Here is a 22,440-nt window from a genome sequence, read left to right as displayed (position 1 = left end):
AAGCTCTGCGGATGGTGTTGAGTTTCCTCGCGCGCAAATCTACCGCATAGCATTTCATTGACTGAAATTGAAACACCCACACGACTTTCCACGGATGACGTCATTGCTGCTGCCGTAGGGAGATTCTCGTCGCGTCTGGGCGAAATGGGCGCAAAAATTTTCCTTCTCGCACGTCTAGCCCGCAGGTTCTGAGCAAATACAATTGCGATGCCCCTCAGAGCTTTTGGCATTTTTCCATCTAAACGGATAAAATTCCCCCTTATACGACACAAACACATCGTAGGGTTATGGTTTAGGCCGATAAGAAAGCCTCGAAGTGGGTGTGCTTTTTTCCACACACACACAGCCTTTACAAGCCCTGAAAGCTCCACTCAATTGGGATGCAATGAAATGGAAAATAATCCTCCCGCAAGAACTATTCTGTTGCCTTCTTTTGCTCATTCTTTTTCCATATCACATAACTCCCAGACAATGACGAAAACGCACAAGTGGAAAACCCCATAGCTTGGGGGCTAGAGGAAATGGAAATTTTCTCATCCTCCCTCAGACACCAAGAGAAGTTTATCTGGAAAGTTCTAAAATTGTACATAACATTGGGGAAGGTTTTTTGAGAAAGGAAAGTTTTGTGCGCAATATTTTGTAGCAAAATACCGCTCTGGGGGAGGAATGTCTGTAAAAAATCATTCTCTTCTAACCAAGTTTTATTATCCAGCTGTAAGTTGGAATAAATAATGTAGTTGAATTCGATAAGAATTTTGTGGTTTTATGGGAGGATGAAAAATTGAAGAATTTTAAATAAATTTTACGAGAGCATTCTTGGGAGCTTTCTTATGTAGGGAGACATTTGAAGCTCAAGGATTAAATTAAGATTAATTTGTTAATTATTTTTATTAATAGTTTAAAACGTTTTTGACGATATAAATGATTTAAAATCTTTTTATTTAGAAAATGAATAAAGATTATTAGAAAATCAGCAAGAAAATGAAAAGAAGTTTAATTTCAATATCTACCAACTTCCCTAAAACTATAATTGATGGCTCAGAGGGTTAACACAACTATCTCTCAACTAAAAAATACCGTGTTCGAATCTTGAAGCATTCACCTCATTTTTTTCTTTTTTTTACAATCTCTCTCACTCTCTCTCTCTCTCTCTTTTACAAAAATGAAATTGAACGTTCAATAAATTTAAACAATTTCTACCACATTCAATTTATCTCTGTCTGGACAGATTTACCTGCATTGAAAGAGAAAAAACGGAAACTCAATGGATCATCCATTTTCCCACAAATGTTTCCTAATAAATTGACAGATATCTTCGTGCTACCAGACATTGAAATCCTTTGCAATCTTTTCAATCTCCAAGAAAGCTCTTTCACAAACTTTTTTCTCTCAAATTGTGTACGTGGGTGTTCCTTCACAATTGCTTCGCAAATGCTTCTATTTTTTTTCATTGAGAGAAGATTTCGCAACAAGACGAAAAATTTCATCAATTGCGACAAATTTTCTCAAAAGTCAGCAAATTTGTGTGAAAAACCTTTTTCGGAGGATTTTTTTTTGAACCAGCAATTTTTTAAAACGTCCTAAAGACGCCTCTTGGGTTGTAAGGTTGAGTGGGAAGGGGAGAAAGTTTCTCCCAAGCGTCCTATTACATCCCTTGGCCTGATTTGGCGTCTTTTGGGAGGCGCGAAAGGCAAGAGGAAAAAAAAAGAAGAAGCGACCTAATTAGCCGAAAATGTTCTCTTTTGCAAATTTTCCACGCAGAGGATTTTTTTTCACCCATGTTCTTCAAGGACCCATTGGGGAAAGGAATTAATGTTTGAAGCAATTTTTTTTTGGGGTGGGGGGGCGAACAGGGTCGTTTTGCTGCGTAAATTGCTATACGCGAGGGGGTTGGTTAGAGAAAATTCTCAGGCTGTTGACGCTAATACTTCCGCCCCTTGTCTCGTTGGTTGCAAGTTATTCGGAATTTATGGATTTTTCCTCCACAACGTGGGCGTCGGGATGCTGATGCGTCACACTCGATGGTAAATGAATGGTGTTATCGCCTCCACACACCAAAATGCGCTCCATCCAACTTTCCCCGTTCATTCGTTCGTTTTTTTTCTCTCTTCATAGGATGGTTCTCTTTGTCAAGAAAATTGCGGTCATTTTCGATATTTTGTACATATATCTTTCAGCTAAATGATTAATTCTTTTTTTCGCGCCGCACTGAAACTCCTTTTTAAGCGAAGAGAGGAAATTTGTGAAATGGCGATGAAAGCCATTTGCCAATTTTCCCGCCTGGAAGTGAAAAGCGAATTTTCTCACTCGAAGAGGAATTTGAGAGGCAAATAAAATTCCCCATAGTTAATGAAATCCTTTACCCATTTACGTTTATTTTCCTCTAATGGTGCTTAATTATTTGTGAAGAAGAAGCACGATTGAATGCCTTTACGCGCTTTTGGCGTGTCCTTAGAAGGGAATATTCAGCGGTATTTGATAATTTTAGTGGGTGGTGGAACATTTTAAAACAACTAAAGGCATCATCTATTGAGATGATTTTTCTGAATAACAAATTAAATATCAATAAATAAAATAGAATCTATTAAAAAAAATCTACTTTCTGTGTTCTTATATAAAAATTTTTCTATAAAAATTGAGAAAATAATCTGTTTCAACAATTAGCTCCATATTCAGCTTCTCAGATTTTTTTTCTCAGTGTCCTCATTGTATCCTTTCACCCAGAAATTCTTCTCGTCAGCCATAAAATAAATACATGGAGTTTTCCGTGGGCGTGCATGAGAGCTTTAGCATAAAAGAGCTTTCGCAAGCTGATTTGACACCTTTTCCATGCCCCAAAAGGAAAATTCAGTGTGTAGGAAAAATCCTCGAACACATAAAAATTCAACCAGTTGAAGTATAAATAATGACTTCTGGATTAGCATAATTTTCCTCGCAAGAACTTGCAGCAAACACGGGGATTGTCTCAAATAATATATTACCTGCAGATCCATCAAAATCACACGAAAGGGGTGCTATGTAAAAAACTCCTTATTGCACTCCAAAGTGCAAAATTTATCCACCCACATTTTGTGTGAAGGAGAGATGTGAAAATTCATCGGGAAAAGCTTCTCTTTTGCAATTTATCTGAAAAATAAATATTTCTCCTACACCCCCACATATGAGGCGGGTGGTGTGGTGAAGATTTGCGATGCGAGAAATATGAATTTATTCCCAAATTGACACAGTGGGTGGGAATTTTTTCGTTTTGTTGCCACATTACCGCCCCATACCCCGGGGGACCGTCGAAAATTGATGTGTGCCCCAATTTTGCTTCATTTTATTGAATCACCCCGTGCGCGCAACAGACGAGATAAAATTCCATGCAAAAGCCCATTCCATATGGCAATTAATGGTGTGATTTTGATTAAGAACAAAAAAAAAGAGGAGAAAAGTCAATCATAACGCGTCCAGTTATAAGAGTTGGTGTCCCACAACGTGTAGAAGTTTTAATATGCGTTGTAATACTATTTGTGAGCAGAATTAGTGGACAAAATTGATTTTTATGTGAAATTCGGCAATTTGAAGGATAAAAATGGTAATATTTCTGGTTCTATAAGACCTACATAAATTTCTTGACTAGTTTTGGAAAGGTATTAAAACAGGCTATAAATTGAGATAAATTTCAATAATTTTCAAGGTCACCTCCAGAACACAAAATGGCGGCTTTTTATTTTACGAAAATAGTTTTTGATATTTTTTGTCCCAAAGGAATAGTTCTAGAGGTTTCTGATGTTCTAAAAAGTTGTAGAGTTTTGCAAAACCTTTAATTTGATACTAAGATGAGCAAAATCGGTCAAGCGGTTCAAGAGATATAGCTCTTAGAACTTTTCAAACTCAAGAATTTTTCAAATGGCTATATCTTCTAAACGGCGACATAGATTTTCTTCATTTTCGGACTGGTGACAGATATTGAGTCAGGCTACAACATATCAAAATTTAAAGGAAATCGATAATGGGGATTCGGAGATATTGCCCCGTAAAGTTAGGCAATTTTTGTTTTTGAATTTAGCGCCTCTTGCGGTTGTTTTTGAAACTTGAAATGTTCTAGACAGTTGTAGGGCTTCGCAATACCTTTCATTTGATACCAAGATGGTCAAAATCGGTCAAGCCGTTCTCGAGTTATATTGAAAAAACACTTTTTGCTTTAGGCCGCCATATTTGCTAAACCGCTTGACCGATTTTCAAGTATGAATTATCGATGAAAACGTCTCACTGAGCTCTACAACATACTAAAATTTCAGATCTCTAGCTATAAGGGAAGTGGTTGACAGTAGTTCAAAATGGCGGACGGCGGCCATCTTGGATTTCGAAAATGCGAAAAAATGAAATTTTACACCCACATTTCTATAGAAAACTTCAAACCGGAAGTCTCTTTCTATTACCATTCTCGAGCTATAAGGCAAAGTTTAGAGTCCCGGACGGCAGGCCGGCAGGCCGGCCGGATCAAAAATTTTCCACCACCAGTTTTGGAATGTGGATTGTCTGAAATGTGCTCATACCAAGTTTGAGCCCGATCTGAGGTGGTCGGAAAATCCGACGATTACAATACTTGGTGTTGGCCACGAAGTGGAACACCAACTAATAGAGCTTAAGTGACGATGCAGAGCGAATTGGGGGTAAAATGTGTCACGATACATGTGCGTATTATATACACCCAATAATGGTACATAGATAATCTTTTGCAGTAAAAGTGGTAAAATAAATTAAATCTCACCCACTTTTGGTGTGCGTCTGATGCAATGATAAGATCCAGGGCAGACACGAGGAAGGAAATAAAGATATAATTCAATTTCATCGCGCACTATTGTCTTTGAGGCGGAAGCTGCTGCTGCTGCTCAGCCCCTTAAATCCCAAATGAGGGGGCATTGCCAGCATTGTATAGTAGATATATAGCTCAGAGCCGCAGGACAATGAGCCACATAGAGGAGCTTTTTTCCCCGCGCGGGAATTTCCTTGTCTTTATAGTGAGAGGGTGTGGCGGACATAATGGAAGCGGCAATGCCCGTATTGATTATCATCCTGGCACACTCACAAGAAAATCCACCATATCCTTGCAACTTGTTGCACTTAAATCATCCCCCATTCATACTTTAAACGACAATTCTTGCGCTCTGTGGGAGCTTTTTCTTACATGGAAAAATCAATGAAATCTTCAATGAAATGAAAATCAATTCAAAAATACAAAAAAAATAAGGTAAAAGATTTAATAGAAGTTTTAGTTTGTGATTTCATTCACAAAGAAAATATTTTCTTCTACCCCATTCATTAGGTGGGATCTCCTATGTAGCATGCTTTTTAGTTAAAACAACGCCATAGAACTTTCTCAGAAAACTTTTTAATCTCCTCCCCAATGTTTTGAGTTTGAGCTATAAAGCTGCAAACATTTACTCTTCAGATTCCTCCTGTGTAAAGCCTAAAATTTCCCTCCACCCTCTGCTTTTTGGGGGAAACTTCTCCTAAGAACAAGGTGAAGAGAATTTTCCCAGCATTGCGGAAACTTCGCATTAGGTGCGCGTACGTTCATTCATCCCTCCCCTTTGTGGACCTCTTCTGGGGATACGATGATAAATTTTTCCGGCGGCTTGAACATCTCTCACAGGCCAAGACAGAGTATGTTTGCATTGCTAAAAGTCCTCTTAAGGACTACCCATACCCCATGTATTCCCCCTACCGTTGCCCATTGAGTTCAACATTGAGGGCTTTTCATTTGCGGTTGATCATCGACCACTTAGTGACGACAAACACAGGCTGAAGGAAAAATTTCCGTACGCAATTTCCTGTCATTTTCCTTTTCTTTTATTTTTCGGGGGAAAGGGGGGGGGTGGGATGGTTGCCTCATTTTGTCTTCAATTCTCTGGGAAGAGAGGGAGGATTAGAAAGCAAAGCTTCCGCACAGGAATTTCTCACGCAGAAGAGAAAGGAAAATCTTTCAAAATGAAATCTTCGCGCTGGTGAATTAAAATATGGCTTATTTTGGAAAATTTATTGCATATATCGACCCAAATGTGGTATATATGTACTCTTGTTTGTACGTAGCAATGGGAGGATATTAAAACATGCCGTCACCCATCCACCCCCGGGGTGAGCAAATAGTCCAGGGTTTTTGTGTGGGTGGAAATGTATTTATGTTGCTTTCTGTGTGAGGCTTCTCGAGGGGTTACAGAGAGGGATAGGTCGGTGCGAGTGATTTTATGGGTGGCTGCCGTTGGGATTCCGAATTGCTGCTGCCACCCCTCCCCCCCCTCTTGTTCCCCCTTCAAGAAAAAGCTCTCACAGATGAGGGGCGGACAAGCACTTTATGGGGAACCCTCGAAATTGTTAAGGAAAACGAGAAATTGCGAGGGTGGGAAGTCAAGTGCGAATTCGTTGATCGGCGAAAATCTGAAATTAATGTCAATGTCACGGGGAAGTGGCACAGAAATTTTCTTTTCTCTCCTCTCTCTCTCTCGTTTTCTGTGTGTATGATGCGGGGGTGGATGGTGGGAGGAGGGGGGTTTATTTTCGTCTCGCATGATCTAAATATTTCCAACTTTAGATAGAGAGAGAGAGAGAGAGAGAGAGAGAAACAGACAACTTGTAGCACTTCTAAAGGGAATTATTTATAAAGCTAAACATGAAGGTTTTTCTCGTGTAAAACAGCAATTACATTTAAAACGACATTTAGCCCCCGCACGACGAGACATGCGTGTCCAGGTCACTTCTTCCTCTGTTCAAATATTATGTTAATTTCCCCTTTGTTTCCCTTAATTCCAAATTCACGGATTTATCCTTTTAGAAAAAGAAGAAGGTAAAAAGAAATTAATCTCCTGAGAGTTTATTATCCTGAAGAGAAGCTTTTTTTCCAATAGAGAAGTTGACGCAATAAAGCTTCATTCTTTTTGCTCAGTCACGGTGATAAATTGGTTTGAAAGTTACCTGGAAAATCAGTCTAGGTAGAAGTGAGAAAGAAACTAAATTTGTGAACTTAATTATTTCTTGTTCTATTGACTGAGAGAGAAGTTTTAATATTTTTTAATTGTCCTAAATTAAAATTAATTGAATTTAACGCCTTAAAAAAGAATTTTGCAATAGATGGCGCTATTGATGATTAAAATGATAATCATCTTTTTAATGATACCTTCTCACAAAGCTTTGTTTCTTTACACTGTCCTAAATACAAATAAACGAATAATAATAATGCGTTATAATAAAAAAAAAAGATTTTGGTAATAGATGGCGTTAGTTGTTAAGAGCCATTTAACACAAAAACTTTTTTTTTTCATTAAAAAATTTCTAAAAGAACTTTTAATGATTCTTTTCATAAATAATTTTTCTTAAATCAAATAAAATATTCAAGAATTAAAAAAAATCATTTTTAATTATTTCTTTTTCAGCGCCATCTCTTGTCTAAATACCTTCAGTTAAAATGGCTTAAAACTCATTCAAGTGCTTAAAGAATATTTTTACTATCAAATTTCTTACTCATAAATTCCACTTGTGCTACAAAAACCAACCTCATTATATGAATGAATCCATTTAGGAATTTTATTGCCGCATGACGAGACACGGTGTCTTTAAAAATATTATCTCCAGCTCGTGTAGTTAATCCTCCTTTTACGTAGAGACACAGAGTGAGAGGAGCACATTGTGCAAATCTCATAATCTCACCCATTTCCTTGCGCCTAAAGTGTGTGTATATATGGGAAGCTCGATGAAGACGTGAAAGTGAATGAGGAGGGAGGAGACACTATTTTATTTCTAAAAACGAAAGGGATTCCCATCTAATCGATTTAACACGCAACTTTCGGCCTTTCTCAACTTTCTTAGCTCGTAGTGTTTAATAGATGGAAATGCCATACAGATGAGTAGCCCATTGAGCTTTAAGCTCACCACCCCTCACGCGTAGAATCCCTAAAGCTCTTGAGCTGGGAAAAATATATACGACGATCCCTTCTTCTTTTCCCTGGAGGATGAATGGAAATAAAATTCCCCGTCGTAAATCGAAACGAGTGTCCACAGGAATGTTTATGGCTTTAGCGGTGTGGGTGGAGGAGCAATGATGAATAAAAGACGCAATTTCTGCGGAATATAGATTTTTTATTGCAATTCTGCGAAAGAAAAAACCCAGCATTGCCTCCACCAACGCATTTTTTTGCGCGCAGCCCTTTCGCTAACATAAACAGAATTTGTAAAAAAAGAAATAATAGAAAATCTCTCCACAATGGTGCAAATAAATTTCCAAAACATAATCAAATTGATATTGCATTATTTTTTGTAATATACATAAAAATACTTGTGGTGCTACATCAGCATTTTGAGAGGCACTGCTTATGCACAAATGCATTGGCGCGCACGAATGCAATTCCAGAGTCCATTGAGTTTTATAAATTTTCATTCGAGTACCCCATTGCAGTGTCACGTTAATTATTTATGCATTAAATGTTGAATGATAATGCAATGTGAAAAGTTCAATTTTGCTTTTAACAAAAACACAGAAAATAATATTTATAGAAAATGCATTTTTTGCTAGAAGTTTTTTCTGCAATTTTCACGGGAAATTTTCTTTTTTTGGCGCTCCATTTGGAGGTTTTTTTCTCCCTCCTTCATTCACGTTTATTTTATTTTTTTGCCGTTACGCGTCAAGTGGCTGTGACCAAAAAAAACTGATAGTGCTTATCGCAATAGATACTATTTCCGTTCTAACACACATGCAAACAGCACAGAGAGAAACCACAAATTGTATATATTTTTTATATATTCAATAGATATCTAATATTGCGAAATAGAAAGCAATTCGGGGGGTTAACACGGTGAAAAAGCAAACGCGCAACAAGATATGCGCGGAAAGAGAAGAATGTGTGATGATAAAAACCTCCAAACGCTGCAAACTATGAGCCATAGGATGATAACAATTGCAAATAGAATATGAAAGAATTTACAGTAGAGGTTCGCTTAAACGGTAAGGTTCAACAGAGAAGATGTTTTGAATAACGAACAATTGAGGAATATTTTATTTTATTTTAAATTCTTAAAGGAATTTTATTCTGAATATTTTCTCAAAAAAAAAATTAATTAAAATTTGACTTTTATTTCTTTCAATTGAAGTGGGGAAGTTAAACGTGAAACATTTTATTTCATCAAATTTTCATGAACTTCAATATTTTTCCAAGTTAGGAAATGCATTAAATTCACGCAGAAGAGGCCGAAGAACAAGTTTTTCCTGAGAAATGTTCTCTCAGAGCATCCATAGAATACATATTGTGATAAAATGAGGACTTGTTTCACTTGTGTTTCACTTGAACGCAAAATGGTTAATTCTTACTCAAAGAGATTAAATGCGATTTTCTAAAAGTTTTCAGCTTAGTTAAAAGCTTGTGTCTAACTAAAGAGATTCATTAATTTCTTTGACTTTTTTTAAAGATTCTTTTATGTTTTAGGTAGTTAAAATTTCTTTAGCCTTTTCTCGTAAACATGAAACATGAAAACTTAATTGAAACATTTTTTTTCATCATGATTTGCTCTCAGAGAAAATTTTTGATTCAAAACGTCTTCCTTGGCATTTTGAAATGCATTTCTAACTTGAAAAGTCAATTAATTAAAATTAAATTCAGAAAAATCAAATGTTTCACATTTGTACCAGCCTACGCCCCAATGAGCACAAAAGGGTTAAAAGAATAAAAATATTTTATTCTTTATTCTATACGATCTATAACTTCTTTAGGAAACTTTGTTTAATTTAAGAACAATACGGAGGCGCTAAGTCATTGTAAAATTATTTATTTCACCTCCGTGTAGTAAATATATTTTCCTGTATTATACTGTGTCTTTACGTGTTAAAATTCAAAAACGCCTTTATCTGTTTCTTCGCATAAAAAGCATTAGTTCAGCTTCTATTTTTGCAATAATTAACAAAAGAGAAGCTTCTTCTGGAATTCTCTTCCTCCTGCCGTCATGATTGCGAATCATAGGGACGTTGTAAAAGAATTAAATTACCCCCCTCCTTGATGTATGTACTTACTTCTTCATACGTGTTAATGATATTAAAGCCTCCACCATCATACAGAAGGGGGGTGCAATATAAATTGATGGAATTTCTCTGTGTGTGAATTTGTCGCGATAAAGGCATTTTGTGGTGCGCGGGGTGTGTGACGTGTGAGAAATTCTGAATAAAATAGAAAGTGTGGTTGAGAATTTTAGAGTGAAAAACAAGTCTATTTTGAGACTTCTCACGTTTACACCCACCCACGCTTTGCGATAAGAGGAGATAAACTTTGCCGCGCGTATATCCGGAAAAGCTCACTTGGTGTGTATATGGCCAAATGATTGGGAGGGACTTCTTTGCGCGGTGAGCTATGTGACGCAAGAGTGGCCTCTTTAATTGCTTTTGCTGCTGCACTTTCCGCTGATCCGGCAATTTGTTCGCGCGCGCCTTTTTAACCCACTCTTACAGCTAAATTTCTTCATTGTTGCTGCCCGAAACATTTTTGTGTTCAAAGCTTGACGCAGGATGTGGGGATTGATTTGTGCCTCCTGATAAGGCGTGCTCGCGAGTGAGGTCAGGGGAAAATGGCCATTATCGAGGCTTTAGAGACATTGAAAAAAAAAACTGCAAATCGATGAGAGATTTCATTCCATCGATTACGGAGACAAATTGCTGATTACGCCTCAGTTGGTTAATTCAATTTGCAAGCTTTATGGTGTGAATGCACTTCGCCTTTTTGCTGATGCCATCAGCACAAATGTACATATATGCACATATGTGCGAAGTTTTTGCCAGCTATATACAAAAATTTCATTGTGAATTAATAATGAAAAATCAGCAGTGATAGATGGAATTTTTAAAATTATGCTTTTAAGGTAAAATATGCTGGCATTTTCATTTTATTTAGCATTTATCGCACTTTTTGTCTCTTTTAATCAGCATCCACACTGGCTGATTAGAGGCTTTTATTTGAGTTCATTTGATTGATTTGTGACTTGAAATGTTTGATCTTTGAATTTCTAATCAAAATCTATTTTTAATTAACCCCCAAAAAGGTCCCAAAATAATTCTCTGCTATGTTTGCTACTCAAAAGCTCACAAAAAGCTTCCCCTAAGCACATTTGCTTTAAGCTCATTTACTGTGTCCCTTTAAATCCTTCCCTTAGCCCCTCCGCTTCCTCAATTTTATATATTTAGCGCCAACAAAAAAAACTACATATAATAAAAAAAGGGCGGCACAATTGAGAAATTATGCTCTGTAATGTAATTTGAAAATCTCTCCATCATCCTCATGCGTCACATGTCCTTCTTTCAACTCAAAGCATTGGGGGGGTTTGCTGCCTTTCCTCCCCCCATCCCATCGTGTGCGTGGGTGTCAGAGAGAGCATCCGGTATATGGGGTTAAAAATCTTTAAAAGGATATAATGCTGTACGCGAGGGGATGTGGGGTTTTCCTAACAGAATCAACTAATTCCCCCAACAACATAACTGTGTGTGTGTGAAAAGTTTCGCAGAGTTGAGCTTTTTGCACCCACTCACCCACCCTCCATTCAGCCTGTCAATACTCGCAATGATGGTAAATCACTCCCCTAAATGCATTGAGCGTGAAATCAATCTTGACTTTCGATTTAAAAGTTATTTTTTGCTCTTCCACCCGAACAAAATTGTCTGACAAAAGGGCTGCGTATCGCGATGGGGGATGATGAAGCGCTTCAAAAGCTCCCTCGATGGTGCCTATATGTATGTAGGTATATTTATTAATTTTTCACCAACACGCTTCATGTCATTTATCATCCTTTTTTGCTTTTTGTGTACGTACAAGCAAAAACCCCTAACTCTGTGGCCTATCGAGTTTATAGTCTCGCCTAAAAATCTCCTCTTTGCTCTTGGAAGCTTGTCTGCCAGAGAGCTTCAATGGGCTCCTGGCGACACACCCTCATTTCACGGGGGATTTTCCACTGTGATTTTCACCCCACAACGCCAATGGGGTGGTGAGTGAATGGGAGAGAAGGGCCCTGCTAATGAGAATGTGGCGTGGGTGCTGAAAATTGCGTACCCCACCCTCATCCCTGATCAGTGTGACCTCTTTCGCAGACAATCCAAATGATGGGGGGAAGGGATCTCTGTGTGTAGAAAGACCATCGTCAGTGACCATGAAGTGGCGACAGGGCTCACCCTGTTGTATATGAGGGGATGACGAGAGAGCTTTTCACTCCACCTCCATTTTCACGCGTATATTTATATTGGGCGCTTCTCTGGGAGTCCCCACAGCAAACAACCAGGCGCCATAGCAAAGCTCATCCTCACACATTTTATTTGGACACATCACACGTCGCAGAAATCTCTTATTTTTATAGGGGAGGGACCACAAGGATGGAAATAGACTTAAATATAGAGGTTCGCATGGGAAAAGTGGGAAATGATTTTTCCAAGCACGCAGCAAGGTTCGTATTGCCACAAATTCACTCATGTTATGTTTGTTTGGAGAAAAAAAACTCCATAAAGAAAAGCCCAAAAAAAAGTTGTTTGGTGTAGCAAAAAGAAAAGAAAAGAAGCTTTGAAAATTTCATCGGTGTTTAAAAGGGAAAAATAAATAAAAATGGATTTCTTCCAAGTTTAAAAGCTTTAGTCTGCAGAATTTTTAATAGTTTCATGAAATTATTTTGCTTATTCAAAAAAATTCTAAATTCTGAATTCTAAAAAAAATGTTAAACGTTAGAAATTTTGGAAGGAACTTTTTTTTAAATAATTTTTTGAAACTTTCAAAGTTAATTAAATAAAAAAGCGAGAATAATCTTCTGAAACTTTTCGATTTTAATTAATACAACGTGTCGGAGGTGTATATGCCTCCTTCTTCAGGTCTGATATTATACTATGAAGTCTTTTTTTATATTTCACATTCAATTTCTTTATATAAAAATAGTTCAATTTAGAATTAAAAAAAAAGAATGTAAAATTTCAAAAAACATTTTCCATCACATAATTACAAACCTGAAGAAGAAGAAGACATACGTCTCCGGTACGTTATGCTAATTAAAAACGAAGAATTTCTGAAAATTTATTTCATGTTTTACTTTATAAGATTTAACATCAAAGTTTAAATGTTTTAAATTTGTTTCGCAAAGAAAATTCTCAAAGTTTTCCTTAATTCTCTAATCTGTATTATGTAATATAAAGTTCATTGTATTTTACTGAATTAAACTATATATAATAGTTTCTAAAGCTTTTCCTGATGTTAATTATACATGAAGCAAAACTTCTAATTTGTGACAATTTTATGGGAAATTTCCTTCCTTGTAACTTTCTCTCAAAACCTTCTCTATTTCTATGGTAAATTCCGAGGAAATGCTGCAATTTTCCGGAGTTTTCCAACCCTCTGTATATTAATAATTAACCCACAAGTGGAAATAATTTATAAATAATTCAAGATATTTATTTTCTATTTTTAATTCAAGCATTTTTGCGGGTTCTTTTTGGAAGTCTTCTTTCTGGTGAGAACTAGAAAGTTCTACCACAAAGTAATCCTTAGTACATACATAATGTATTATATGTATTAACAACACATTTCCTTAATGCAGAGGAAGGGCTTTTATACTGCGTTGTTACCAAAAGCTCCCTCATTGTATGTATCGCTGTTTTATGTGTGAAGGTAGCTATATCTTCTCCGTTTTCTCCCCCCAAGAAGTCTGGTTTCCTCAATTTCCTTCTCTCGCGCGACAGCTTGTGATCTCTGTACAAACTCCAAATGAAATGAACATCAAAGTTCTCCTCACCCATTATTGATGGTACATGAATTCATCTTCTTTGGTTTGCCGATTAACTTGTGCGGGATTATCTAAATTCAATCTTATTCTGCGCCTTCCGCTTCGCAATGTGGCAATGATGGGAACCACACCAACCCTATTCACAAAGGGACGCAAAAGGGGGTTTGCTGGAGGGATGTGAATTTTCCCAAATGTCAGCCATGCGCGCCATGGAGAGACTTTCTCTCCCATAGCAAGACTTTATCTCCTTATCACCTTTCGCCGTGTCGGAGGGAGGTCGTGCTCCAAAAGGAATAAGAAAAAAAATTGTGCTGATCTGGGGTCACATTGCCAGATAAATTCGCGACTTTTTTCCCATTTAAATGCAAATAGCCCACCCATTCCAGCTGGTGTGTTGGCTCACGACCGCTGGTCATGCTGGTGCTTTTTTTCTCTATGCTATTTCGGCAGCAGCGGGGGGGGGGGGGGGGAGGGAGTGCTTTTGTACATAAGACATACAACCATCTAATTGCGCGCATGACCACTTCCTCCGTGGCAAAGCAACAAGCTTTTGGTGGCTTTGTGTGTGTGCGGGAGCTTTTTGCGGATTCTTCGCAATTTTTGCCATATGGATAGACTTTTGGGGGGCTTTCTCGCAAGGTCACAATGTCTAAGGGGTTAAGGGAGCTTTAGCCCTTCAATAGGGAGCTTTTTCCCGAATTTTATGCCTCTTTAGCCCCTCTAAATTGGTTTTTTTGCAAGAGCTTTTATTTTCAAAAAAGAAAAATAATTCTTCTGGCATGAATGTGGCTTTGGCTCTAGCTCTATGCTCTGACTTTGGTGTGAAACACAGTGCTTGTGGCTTTATGCCTTCACTTTGCCACAAAACGCACACACAGTGCGGTGCTGTGCTAAGCTTGAGAGGCAGCAACAAGCCGCCGAGGAGAAGTTGCTATACTGAAAAGTGATATTTTTATGTGCACGACTGTAGAGAGAAGCAAAAGGCAAAAGAAGAAGTAGAAAAAAAAAAGAATGAAGAACTTTTATTTAATATTATGCCCCCCCATCGATACAACATTCACATATGTATGTACTATATGTATGTATTTGTTTGATTTATATATACATATATGCTATATAGGAGAGGTTACTTTCCATTTAGTGCAAAAGAGACATATAGCAGCAATGTGAGTGCGATAGCATGCTCAAACCACCACATAGATGGAAATTTCCCATTGTGAGTCTCTCGCTACTAAATATGTTTTCCAACATTGTCAGTCGCTCAGTGATTGTGGCCGTGTTCGCAGCTAAAATTGGAAACGTGTCGACATAGGCGAGAAGAGAGTTATAGAAGAGCAAAGAAAAAGAGTAAAATTTTCCCTCAAAATCAGAGAAAAATTTTCCCAAAATTGCCCTCAACGCTATTTTCGCGCCAAAAAAAAGGAAAATTTCCGCCAAAAATTGTGACGCGTCGTGGACTTTTCTTTCACAACATTATTGTTGAAAAACGAACCAAAAGATTTGAAAAGTAACACACAAAAAATCCTCGCGCGCGCAAATTCTCGAAGTTTCCATCCCAAAAGTTCATCCCTAAAGGTGATTTATATTTTTTGCTGTTTAAATATTCTTTGAGAGAAAAATCTTGGCTTTTGTGGTGAAAAAGTGGATTCCAAGAGAAGTAGAAAAAAATCCACACTGCTGTTAGATTGAAAGTGAACAAGTAGAAAAAAACAGAGACTCTCCCAACCTCGCAAGACGGTTGATTGAAGAGGACAAACTACGCAACACGTAAAAAAAATCTGTGCGAAGAATTATTCAAAATTTTTGTGATCAAATTGATATTTCTTTTCTTCTTCCATCCAAAAAACAGCTTTTTGAGCTTTTAAAAATCATCCAAATTTTTTGTTTTAATATAAATATCTTTTCTTGTTGAAAAAGCTGCTCTGTGAGCTTTTGAACTCTCACGATCATCGAACGAATTTGCACCATTTTGAAACCGTTTTTGCTATTATTTGTTCTTCACAACAGAAAATTTATAAAAGGCCCCGCAAAAAAGTGCAAGAGTGTACTTGAAGAGAAATATAAAGCAGAAATCGAGAGATTTAAAAAAGTGTTTTCGTCAATGATCAAGTAAAAATTTTGGAGGAGAAAAAACGGAAATTTATTTCAACACTTTTTCGCATTCCATCCGGAAGTTTTCTTTCTTGGGAGAGTGAATTACCTCAAGTAACTCCCCCTCAACAGAGCTAAAAAAGAAACTTTGTGTGCACCAATTGTAAAAGGCAATTGGGCAGCTGGATCGTCCTTTCTCAGCGGCAGACACAGAAACATAGATTTCATGATATCGGCCTGGATAAATCCCTACAATGAGAAGGTGAGCTTTTTTTTGCTCTATATATAGCACAAGAAACTTTTCTTTTTGTGAAAATTCAAATAAAATTTTGTAAAGTGAAACTGAAATGCGCGAGGCAGTGCTGCTGAATGTGTGTGATTAATCGCAAAGTGGGGCTTTGGGCAAAAGAACTTTCCAGATGGTTCGCAATGATTACAGCATCGACTTTCAATATTGTGTTGTTCTAAACCTATTTTGGGAGGAATTTTCTTCGTAGAAAAAAAAAGTGTTTGCCTTAAAAAGAAAAAGAATTTCTTGGATGGATGTACTTTTAGAAAAAAGATTAGTTCGTTTTTTAAGGGAAAATTTCTTTTCTAAGGAAAACTTTCCTTGGAGAAAAGATTTTTTTCAAGAAATAGTGTTTAAAGAAAAATTCTAAAGGAAAGTGAAACTTTTCAAAAAAAGAATTATACGTAATTTTGAGCATTCATAATAATTTATTTATAAAAAATAAATAAGTATACACAACAAACAAATCAATACACTGTGGAAAATTATTACCTATTTCACTTTAGAAAAGTTTTTTGAATTGAATTGTAAAAATATTCCAAAGCGCAATTTATATATACATATAATACGGATAAAATCAATTAAATACATATTTCAAATTCTCCACTGAATTCTCAATTTTGTAGACTTGGTTTTAGTTGGACTACAGAATTATTTATTGATGAGAAAATTTTATTGAGATATTTCTGAAGAGTAAAGATAAGTTTTAATTTTATTTTGGACTTGTTTTAAGCTGTGAATTTTATTAAACATATTATGAGGTTCTATCAGGTTTAGTTTGTAATAAATGTATATATTTACATACAAGTCATGCTTGAATTTAAATTAGTCGTTTAATCTGGATTAATTAAACAGAATCTACCAGGCAAATTAATGACACAATTTATTAACTTTCAATTTTATTGAATGTTTATTTATTTAGATTAAATATTAGATTAGATTTTATTTTCAATGAATTTTTGAAGTTTTTTCAAGATACTTAAATAACATTAATCTTCTCTTTCAAGCCTTTTAAAATGCTTTCGATCTACATGGGAAGAGAGATTTAATTTCTATATCCAAGAGGCAATTTAATTTAAGAACAAGCCCAAGAAGCTCCTTGATGTTTTCTATTAGTTACTCTTCATTTAGTTTTGTTCTTTTATGTCTTTTATGTTCATTTGTATGCTCCGTCAGTCTTCTCCAACAAAATGTCTCTCATTTAATTCACAAAGTCTTTTTGATCTCTCCTTCAAAATCCCTTCAAAAGGACAAAAAAGCTCCTTCTCCTGGAACATGACATACATGTGTGTAATCAACAGGTAATCAAAAGCTCCCTGAAAGAAAAGAGATTAAAAAAAACAAAGAATTTTTATTTCAAAAAGAGGGTAATACATGCATTTAATAAAGTGAAAGGTTTTAGCTTCTCAATCTCTATTTGGCTGTTAAGTTTGTTGCGTGAATTGTTGCCTCCCGCAATCGGTGCTCTTTAAATATTGCGCAGAGCTATTTCGAACGTGTTAATGCGAATGGTATTTGAGATGAGCGTCAACAAAAATCGAGTTAATTGTTGATGGATTTAATAATAATAATAATGATAGTAATGTAATGAAGAAGATGAAGGAAAAATATAAGATGAGGGAGAAATAAGTAAAAGATGAAAAAAAGAGTATTTTTAAATAAGAGAAATTAAATTTGTTCCATCGATCAAGCAATTTATGATGGTTGATTTTATTGAAAGTTTTTTTTTCTTTCATTTTAATGCAGAAAATCCATGTTTTTGAGAGCATTTTGCATGAAATGTGGTGTAGTGTGTTGCTGAAAGTGTTGCGGCGCGAGGAGGTTTTGTTCTTCGTTTTTTTTTTTGTAACGTAGGGGCGCCACGGTGTCGCCGGTGGTTGCGGAAGGGGGTGGGCGGTGGGCATGCGAGCCAGGAAAACCTTTAAAATGCTTTTGGGTGTATTGGTGTGAAAAACCCAGTCAAGATCAACATACAAAACTGGGTGTAATGGTTTGTGATGTGAAAACAATAAATTCACTCGATGATGGGGTATTTATAGGCATGTCCCAGCTATAATTAGCTAGCACATCACCCTCCTACCCATGCTACGGTGCTGCGGCACATTGTGCAAAGGAATTGAAGATTCTTCATTCGGTCGTCACCCACTCCCCCGGCATGGGGACATGCCGCTACACACCAAACTTCATATTTTCGCTTCGCAACCATTCAGCATTTTTGCCACACTTCTTTTTTTTTCTTCTGAATTGAAACACCTCGCACACGAAAATTTTTTTTATTCTTAGACCGGTACACCGTGAGAAATGGTCAACTGAATGGGGCTAAATGTGTACACTTTGTCGAGGATTCCACACATCATTTCATCCACACCCCTCATCGTGTATTTGTGTGTATCCTTGCTAACGGAGGTTTGTGTCCAAGGATACTAATTTGGCAGATATTTTAATTGTCTCAAAACATTAGCGATGGATTACAAAGTATTTCTCTTACAAAACTCATCATATTTCTCATTCTCTTCACTATTTTCGAGCAATTTTAGACATTATTTGTCTTTTTGGGGCTGAAGTTGATAGAACATTTGACAAATTGTGAGATTTTTTGAAGAAAAATGGGGTATTAGCTAAGATTCTTACCTTTTATTTTGACAGAATATATTTTAGAACTTTGAAAAATGTAAAATTTGACGGATATTTTACTTCGTTAAAAAAACTTCTCATTTTATTCTAAGAAATTTATTTTAAAGAATAAAATTTCTTCATGAAAAATTCTCGTTAGATTTCATAGTTCTTTTTTACAAATTATTTTCGTTCTTTTCAAGGAATTTCTCCCAAATAATTCTTTTATTATTCTCTTTTGAAAAAAATCGTTATCAAAAATTCCCAATTTCCTATTCTTCATAAAAATTCTTTTTCTTCACAAAGAATTTTCGTTTGTTAAGTGTTGATAGATAAATTTTGATTAAAAAAGAATCCGCATAGAAACATTTTCATTTTCTTCCCTGAAAAATACTCTATTCCTCTTAAAGAAATTTTGTTAATTCTCAGAAACTTTCTTTATTTTTTTCAATAATTTTTAACTTTTCTTTTTAAAAATTCTTTTTCTTCTCGAAGTATTTTCGATCTCTTCTAAATATTTTTGTTCTTAGGGAATAATTGTTTTTTTATTCTTAAAAGAAAATCTCTTAGAAGAAATTCTTTTCCTTCCTCTCGTTTTTCATAGAGATTGATTAGCTCCTTCTATTAAAAAATCTCTTTCTCCTAAGAATTTACATTCTTCTTAAATAATTCTTGAAAAACTTCGTTCTTATTCAAGAAAAACTCCTTTTTTTTCTTAAAGTATCTTTGTTCTTTTTTTATTTAAAAAATTTAACATTCTTAAAGAAATCTTGTTCAATGAAAAGAATTTTTTTTCTTCTCAATGAATTCTCATTCTTCTTCCAAAAGAATTCCCATTCTTCTCTACAATAATTCTTCTTTTATCTTTCTGAATCCTTATCAAAAATTCAAATTCTTATCGAAATAATGTCGAACTTGACACCGAAAGGAGGAAAATTCTTTCCTGCGCACTAAAAGAACAAAAAAAAAATACCTTCGATTTGCCAAAATGATAAAGGTGCTACGTGCCAAAAATTCCACACAATAATACTTAAACGAGGGAAGGTGGGAAAGAAATGAGCGGGGGAGGGAGGAAAATAAATCATACACACTAAAATTAATGACAACGGTTAATTAATTAAAATTATCACCGCATTGTTATATCACATTGTAGCATGTTATGTATTTTGTACATAGCTGTGGCCATTCGTACACATCGTGACGGAATACATAAGGAAAAATTCCAATGTGCACAAATGTCAATTTCACAATTGACGCAATTCATTTACCGCGCGCCTCCGCGCACTTTGCACCGCCACACACGGTAAATAAGGTCTCTCTCTCTTCTCTTTCTCTGCAATGTACTTCACCGCACAAATAATTTTCCACATACCAACATCGCCTATTTATTATCACACAAAATCGCCATGCCAGAGAAGGTAGGAGGGGAGGTGGTGGAAAAAGAGGCATGAAAAAGAAAAAAAAGAAAAAAATCAGCATGATTTTCTTTTAAGTAGCAAGAATAACGCCTCGTCGGCCCCGTCGAATCTCACCGCAACATTCGGGTGCGCTTCTGCTATCTCGAAGCGGGGATTTTATCACACATGAAAAAAAATTGTATAAATTTCTGTTACTCAACACACAGCTATACGAATAAATTGCTAAATTAAATTATCGTTGAATCATGGATGTGGTCTCTTTTTTTCCTTCTTCTTCTTTGATTCCTCTCACTGCTCTCATTTGAGGCTCTTCTTCTTTTTTTTCCTTCTCAAAGTAAAGCTTCTCTGTGTCTCAAGCAATTTGAACTTCACAGACCGAGAACTTGGTTAGTTACATACATATGTAGCACACTCAATGTGTGGTGCGATTGCCAAGAAATGCGAGAGGAAGTGGCAGAAGGAATTATTGCAATATGATAATGATATTCACTGCGAAAGTTCAATAATATCTAAGGTCAGGCATATCAAATGAATTGCAATACAACGACGAGTGCTAAAAGCAAAAGACACGCATAGAATGGGCACTAAAAGTGTATTCGTGAAAATTGCAGAGCAAAAGTTCTTGCAGTTATGCAAAGTTCTTTAGAAGGGGGTACTAATTGCAGGAGAAAATGGGTTCAAAATGGTTGAGGAAGAATTGAAAGGCAAAGCATAATTTTTAGAAGAATAATTTAAGACTGCATTTTAAGAAATTTTCATAATTTCACACCAGAAAATAGTAAGAGGATCTAAATAATTAATTTTAAGGCATTATACTTGAAGAAGAATGTCAAAGAGATGCTGAAGAAGTAAAGAAATTCATTTAAAAAATTTGGTGAGAAGAATTTTATGAAAACTAAAAATTCTCATTGATTAAGAAGTCAAATTAACGGATAAACATTTTGAATTAAGGCAACCATAAGATGTTCTAATGTTAGAATTTAGCTGGTAATTTTATTACAAATCAAACAGTCAATCTAACACTAGAATTTGAACAATTTAAATGTTATAGTGTAAGAGTTCAAATTGCCTAAATTTCTAACGTTAGAATTCACTTCTGTTCAAATCGATTTAACGTTTAAATTTTAACATTTTGTCTTACGTTGAATTTAGTGAGTTTAACGTTTTAATTTTGACACAGATCTTCAGACAGAATTTCTAACGGTTGGAATTTAAAAATGTCCCAGAATTTCTAACGATCACCCTTCTTAAATCCTCCTTAAAAAATCCAATAATTTCAACATTTCCGCAGTGTGGTGTGGGTGGCATCCAGGTGGGAAGGTGCAAATTGAAAAATCAATTATGGTTAAATTGTGGAACGACTATAAAATTCCACGGGAGTTTCCTCATTAATTTTTTTTTAGCTCTATTATTGGTCATCTATGGTCATCCATCAAGAGTTTTTTTTCTTCATCACTGTGCGGCACTTTGTGCAAGAAATGAATTGACGGTGATATATAATTTTTTATCGCGCGGGTGGGTGATACAGCTCTCACCCCTTTTCCGCCTTAATTAGTTCCGCAATTCATTAAATCATACCCAGTATGTGGTTACACTTGGGCGTCCTCGGACGGAAATCTCACCCAAAGGAGATATTATGCTGATGGACAACGCGAGGAAAGGGGGGAGGGCGGGAGGGGAGTTATTTGGGCAAAAATGGCGCAAATTGTTGTAAAGAATTGCGATAAAAACATCGTCAACTGCACGCAATACAAAATTTTGCTATTGTTGCTTTTGCCCTCACGTACGCCATTCGAGATGTAATTGCGGACCTTCTGTGGCACTAAAACTTTCGTGCTTGCCCCTGCCATTCTTTTTTTTCTTTACCAAAGCTGATATTCACCCGGAGATATCAACGAACCAAGCGCCATATAAGCAAATTCAAAAGGGTCTCTATGGGGAAATAAATAACTATATACCTGCTGGCTGGCTGCCTGGCAAAAGTGCAAGGAAAAAGGCGTCAATTTTCCACACAATGTAACACACAAAGAAAAAAAATTAATTTAACCACCGCGGCACATTGTATTCATCAACACACCATCCAATGTGATTAATTTCAAATTAAAATTGCATTTTGGTTGGTAAAGTAGCGACAGAAAAAGTTCTGAATAAACAGAATATTTTCCTTCTTTAAGAAAAATTGTGAAGAGGAAAGAGCAAAAATTAACTTGAATTGCTTCGTGAAGAAGCTCATCGCACATTGTTGTTTCACTTTTCACCAAA

The 22,440-nt window shown here is 36.0% G+C and overlaps 1 protein-coding gene across 3 annotated transcripts in view; it reads left to right on the top strand.

Annotated features, from left to right (window-relative positions):
* The first annotated feature begins 15,021 nt into the window (after positions 1 to 15,021).
* LOC129793841 (terminal nucleotidyltransferase 5C) overlaps positions 15,022 to 22,440 on the top strand; it is a 32,084-nt gene continuing 24,665 nt past the window's right edge. Inside the window, exons 1-2 of one of the 3 annotated variants that reach the window (XM_055834285.1) lie at positions 15,022 to 15,342; positions 15,775 to 16,120. In XM_055834285.1, coding sequence (XP_055690260.1) covers positions 16,085 to 16,120 — 36 coding nt within the window. In that variant the 5' untranslated portion in view covers positions 15,022 to 15,342; positions 15,775 to 16,084. Of the gene's footprint in view, positions 16,121 to 22,440 lie in introns of all 3 variants that reach the window. The other 2 variants (XM_055834284.1, XM_055834283.1) reach the window with 2 other exon arrangements.

Source organism: Lutzomyia longipalpis, chromosome 3 (assembly GCF_024334085.1).
Source record: "Lutzomyia longipalpis isolate SR_M1_2022 chromosome 3, ASM2433408v1".
NCBI classification, from domain to species: Eukaryota; Metazoa; Arthropoda; class Insecta; order Diptera; family Psychodidae; genus Lutzomyia; species Lutzomyia longipalpis.
The sequence above is the reverse complement of the archived record's forward strand: the minus strand, read 5'-3'. Positions and strand labels throughout refer to the sequence as shown.